We start from the raw sequence: 5,875 nt of genomic DNA, 5'->3' as shown, positions 1-5,875 counted from the left end.
CAAAATTAAAATGTAACTTGCAGCCAAGTGATTAATGCAAGAAAAAATACTTAACATCAGGACATGTTAGGTCTACTTTTACATAGAACACGATAAGGTGTGCATAACAGCTATGAACACAAATAAACAGCAAGTTGCATAAATATTTGGCCTATTTAGTAAGCTGTGTTGACTAACGTCAATCGATTAACTTATCCACTAATGATACCGAGATGCTACTTTTTGGAACACGTACACTACATACATACCTGACCCGACCATCCAGATTACACGTTGCACTACTGCAGGCGGCAAGGGGTCTGGTGGCTCCTCCGTTATGTGGGCACTGTTATGGCTCACAGCCTCGCCACTATAAAATAAGTTCTGTGTTAACTTATAGCAGTGGCACATAGCTTTATAAAGCTGTCAAATTGTCTACACATGCATGGAGCATCTAAATATAGTCATAAAAACAATGTTTGCATTATTGCAGGGTGGCAACAGAGCACAAAGTAGAAGTCGCTGATGAATGTCTTGATAATGGGGACCCTTTCATCACAGTAAAATTATTTACACGCAGCAGCACATAGCACAGAAATGTTTGTTTACAAAACAATTCATTTTTTTTCATGACTCAGTTTAAGCAACTTTCCCCTGTCATGTTTAGTTACGTATAAGGTATGTCAAAACATCTTGTCTTAAAAATTTGGACTAGTACCAAGCTGTGATTGCTTAATTTTTTTTTCTCTAAAGCTGTCGTAAGCCGAAAACATCGCAAGCAGAGATTATTTACAACGTCGAGGCATTTATAAGGAAACGTCGTTGCAATAAGAATCGGTGAAGAGGCAAATGAGTCGTTAATATGCAACTTCAGCACAAAAGCGCGAGCTCACGCGCGGCACGCACATGATGAACACGATTATTTTCGAACGTTATATTTCTCATCGGAAGAAAACGCTTATCAAGATTTTCAATCTCGCATAGAAGCAATAAACTTGCGTAACTAAGTGCTGACAACCAGCGTTCAGCAAGCATCAGCACAGATTTCACTGTTGTCGCGGGACTTCTATTTCATACGCTCGCACGCGCTATGCACAGACGAGAAGCACACACAACACGCGTGTAGTTAGCCAGCACGATTACTTACCTTTTGAATGGTACGACGCGGTCGCGAAGCGCTCTCCAAGTTGCCGGTGCTGCGTCGACGATGTCTCCCCGCATACATGCCGCTGCATAGTGGACGAGCTGAGGCGCGCTAACACGCATTATTTCTTTACGACGTCCACCCAACTTTCCACAACGAGACAAAGGGGCCGCACTCCACGGCGTCAAATCGTTGGGCCACATTGGCCTGGCGCGCCACGTATACGGCGAGTGTGCAGCATGACACGCGGTATCTTCAGACACTTCTGTGCACGCTAACTGCGACCGACTTCATAACAGCAAACACAAAAACACACGATCAAGCAAACGCGACGCTCGCAACACCCCGCACATACGACCGCCATCACAGAAAACGGAGGAAAAACAATAGCGCCACCTGCATACTTGTGAGACTGTTGTGGCCTCTGTGATGCCAAAAATAAGAACCAGTACACTCACATACTAAAATTTTGTCCTGGGTTACACACAACTACGTATAGATACTGCGATACAAAATAACCGTAGAAAAATCTATATTTTACACTATAGGTTAGCGTAGAAAGAAATTCTATAACGTATTTTACTTTTGAATTGCTTCCGCGTCTGCAGCCAGCATAAGCATGGCCTTCGAGATGAGCGTACGTTACACTTATCAAGCCGACGCGTTTGCGTGATTTGAACGGTTTGGGCTGTCTCGAAGCTGTCTCGAAGCTAATCCATGACGTTTAGCGATGCTGCCTACTTTTCCTACGCCGTCACTTAGTTTTAAATAACTTTCTGATGTCGTCAACATGAATTGTAGCCTCAGGAAATGTTGGCACGATATCGGAGGTACAGATGTGCAGTGTTCGATGTTTCCGTGCGCGTTGTGACTGCATCAGTCGAAAAGGATGAAATCCACGAAGGTTGATAGCTCGTGTGGCGCAGGTTACACCCGTATCGTCCGCATTTCCTTTCGTGTCGGTGTGCTGAATGTGCGCGGGTTTTGCTCTTGTCGTCCGTACCTGCTGTGTTTATCGTGCGGCTCGCGAAGATTCCTCCTAAAAAACATGTCTGCAGCGTGCATGTGTCCTGTGTGGTGTGTGAAACAAATGTGCGCTGGTGTACGATGTGTTTGCAGCCGTATTGGTGGCTCATAGTCCTTTGCTCTAGTGCCGTTTCTATGATGTAAACCATACGTGAACTGAAAAAAAAAATGCACTATGGACAAGTAGATATGATCTGTGTGTATTCACTGTGCAGTGTGGATGTGTTCGTCATTTTTATGCGGCACGTATCATGGGGCTTGTGCCTATTCATGATGGCCACTGCTTAATGTTTCCATTTTTAGGGGCATGTGGCGCGCAAGCAGTCACAAAGTCTTGTGCATTTGGTGTGGAAGAAGGGAATACTTTTATGTGTAACTTTGTCTACTATAGGTGAACCGTTGCAACAATTAGAATTTTTTCCATGTGAATGCTTCTGCCATGTGATATAATTTGTAGCAGATCTTATCTGTGGAGAAGCACAATAAACATAATTTAACACGGTGTTCCTTAAAAAATATACAGCTCCATACCTCACTGTATGATAAAGATGAATGTTCAGTTGAAAATGAAAATATCTTATAGGGGGGGGGGGGGGGTTGCATGAACGTATACATGCGAAATGCTACAGCAGCCTGGCATCACATTAATGTCAATATTGTTGACATCCGGCAACGTTCTGGGAATGGGCTGTTTGGTAACGTTCCTACATTGATACCATTTACACGTTAAATTGATGTTTACACGCAACGTTGACACAACGTGGGTGTCAGGACGTTGCTGTGACATTAATTTGTGACATCACTTGAACGTACAGCTGACAACGTACATTCAACGTTGAGGTTAGCTGATTAACGTTGCCTGACATTTGTTACAATCAGGCAACGTTTATGCTACGTTCTGTGTTACTTGGGGCGGGGATTGGTGCGATGCCTAAATGGATCGCGAAATGAAGGCACGTATAGTAAAGCGCTCAAATTTTGCATTACGGAGTTTCGTAATCGTCGGTGATTTTTTTAAAGAAACAAGTCCGTGCAAATCTGTGTAGCTTCACACAACTTCTCTGTACATAATTTATTTCACTGTATTTAATTTCAGTGAATCTCGGACATTCTTCACTGTTTAGCTTTTTATTCCCTTCATAAATAAGTATTTAATAACTTAGTTTCAATTAGTCAGATTGCTCACTTATGTACTACACTCGTTCGTTTCACCTGTCTTTCGTATAGTCTTCCTTTTTTTCGTTTCTGTTCTTAGAATAACATTTTATTTATTCCATCGTAAACTTCGTCCTGCCCCCCCCCCAAATATCTGCACATTTCATTAGTGAGCACGCGCCATAAATGGGGATATTCATCGTCGTTACCATCGTCATTATTATTATTACGTACGCTTCTGCGCGAGACAAAGACGACGACTCCTATCGGGCAGCTCGTTCTTCGAGAACGGGTCTCTCCAATCACGGCTTAGGGTACCGAAATATTTTTACAAATTTGATGACTTGCTGTCTACTTCTTTTATTTTATTCATCATTTACTCCTTTATTCTATTCAAGTCATTTGATATATTCTAATTATTCATTCTCAGATGCGTATATATTCCAACATTTATGTTTGTTTTGTTTTTATACATCTCCCTTCTGATTGTTATTTCAAACTACCCGGTTCTTGGCCAATCCCCCAGAGTGGGTATGTGCCAGTAACTCCAAGGCTCTACATCTACATCTACGGGTCTCTCCGGCTCCGCAGACCTACAAAGGCCAGCCATCGTCGCCTGCCCCTGGGTCCGCTGCAGCAAAGAACCACCGCAACGTGTCCGAGGCTGTGCAGCAGCAGCAGCGATGACCCTTCCTGTGGCTTTTCATCCCGGCATGGTGGGTGAATCGTTGCGCAGTGAGGTGCAACACTGCTACAAGCTGCGATCACGTGTTCCCCCGCCACCTAACGCTTTCATGCAGTTCACGCAGGAGAAAAAGCGTTCGGTGGCCGCCACGAACGTGAATGAAGGCAACGGGCGCCTCTGCAGCCGCCTGGCAAAGCTGTGGCGCCCTCTCCGCGCCGCCGACAAGGAGCCCTTCCAGCGCAAGGTGGCCGAAGCTGCCACCGTCCGCCGAAGGAAGTACTCGGACTACGCGCACATCCCTCGTGAAGCCAGCCGGCCTATGGAGCAGGAGCGCTTTGCCAAGCAGGTTACCAGCAAGCTGAAGAACGGCAGTTCCTGGGACAAGGAGCAGCAGCCGAGAACTTCCACGGTCGCGGCCCACGGTCGAGGCAGCCCGGAGTTCCAGCAGCAGCTGCATCCGCCGCCATTGCCGCCGACGCCAAAGAGCAAACACCGTGGTACCATCAGTATTGCTCCAGTCGGCGCTTCGGGCGCAGGTCAGAAAACTGTGGCTCGTATGCCGACGGCCACTGTCCCGGCTACGACCAAGGATCTCGAAGGACAAGTGGTGCCTATAAAAGTGGCTGCCTTAAGAGCCTTCGCTGAATTGTTCAAGAGGCAGCCGCAACACTTCCACAATTATGCTGAGCTGACCTTGATCAAGATCTTTGGAACATTCATGCAGCCTGTGAGAGAGGTGACCTGTGCTGCCGAGCTGTGTTCTGTGGAGGCTGCTGCTGGGCTACCCCCCAAACAGACAATGCGGCTACTCCACTCGCTCATCGGGGAGTCGGATGACCATCGCTGTAATCAAGGTCATGTCCCGGCACGTGGAAGTGCATCCAAAAAAGGATAATTGTGGAGCTTCCGCCTCAGATGATGCCTGTTTTGCTGAAGGCATGTGATCACGGCGAAAATTGTCTACTGAAGGCGGCAGTATTTTGTAGGGTGATGTTGCATGGCGTGGTCGGCTCTGAATTGAAAAACTTGATTCCGGCGTTCTATCTGTCGATGCAAACGACCATTTACCTATTTTTTGCGTCTTGTACTGCTGTGCGAGTCGCGGCGTATCGCAAACGTCGATTCGATCAAGAAAAGTTAACGAATCAACAATAAATACGTTTATATCTGTGGTTATGCGCACTGACTGGTCTGAGGTGATTAGTGACAGTAATGCAGCATCTTATTTTTCTCGCTTTCGCAGAATAATGTTCGATTTCTGTGATCGCGCATTTCCACTCCGCATTTGGAAAAAGCATAAAAAGGCAAGAAAGCCTTGGATATCTTCGGCACTTTATAAGAGCATACAAAAATAAAATGTTATACTTGGAGTTTCTGAAAAAAAGGATGCTGACAAATTCAAAGAATACGAGAAATCTTGAAATAAATTGAATTCCAAAATCAGAAAGGCTAAAGATGCCTGTTATTTGTACAATTTTAACAATATTACTGATCAGCATAGATTCTGGAAAGCCGACAATGAGGTTTGGGGTACATGCAGCATTGATAGGTTACCGGAAGAATTCACTATCGACGAAGTAACCTTTTCTATAACTGAGCGGCTGGATAGGTTTATTGAGTACTTCTTATCTTCCGGTAAATTAAAGAACCCCACGACACGAGCAAGTGATCACATGTATTACATTCATATACGAGTAAGAGAGACTGCTTTCGCAGAACCTACGCGTGAGGCGGAAATGATGGGAATAATTAACTCCTTGAACAGTAGCAGTGCAGCAGGTCTTGCTGAGTTTAAAGCTGATTCAATTAAAGCGGTTGCTACCATGATTGCTTTCCCGCTCACTCATGTATGCAACTGTTTGCTTCAAGACGGGCTGTTCCCGGAT

The 5,875-nt window shown here is 45.3% G+C and overlaps 1 protein-coding gene across 1 annotated transcript; it reads left to right on the top strand.

The window, feature by feature from the left end:
• Positions 1-4,017: 4,017 nt before the first annotated feature.
• On the top strand, positions 4,018-4,884 carry LOC119448791 (transcription factor SOX-7-like). Its single transcript, XM_037712008.1, has one exon. The coding sequence runs from the start codon at positions 4,018-4,020 to the stop codon at positions 4,882-4,884; it is 867 nt and encodes a 288-aa protein (XP_037567936.1).
• Positions 4,885-5,875: the final 991 nt, after the last annotated feature.

The sequence above is a fragment of the Dermacentor silvarum genome, chromosome 1, assembly GCF_013339745.2.
Source record: "Dermacentor silvarum isolate Dsil-2018 chromosome 1, BIME_Dsil_1.4, whole genome shotgun sequence".
Taxonomy (NCBI): Eukaryota; Metazoa; Arthropoda; class Arachnida; order Ixodida; family Ixodidae; genus Dermacentor; species Dermacentor silvarum.
Note: the sequence above shows the minus strand (reverse complement) of the source record. Positions and strands in the feature narration are given on the sequence as shown.

Excerpts from the sequence above, each read along its gene's own strand:
- LOC119448791 (XM_037712008.1), top strand. The coding sequence starts at position 4,018 with ATGGTGGGTGAATCGTTGCGCAGTGAGGTGCAACACTGCTACAAGCTG.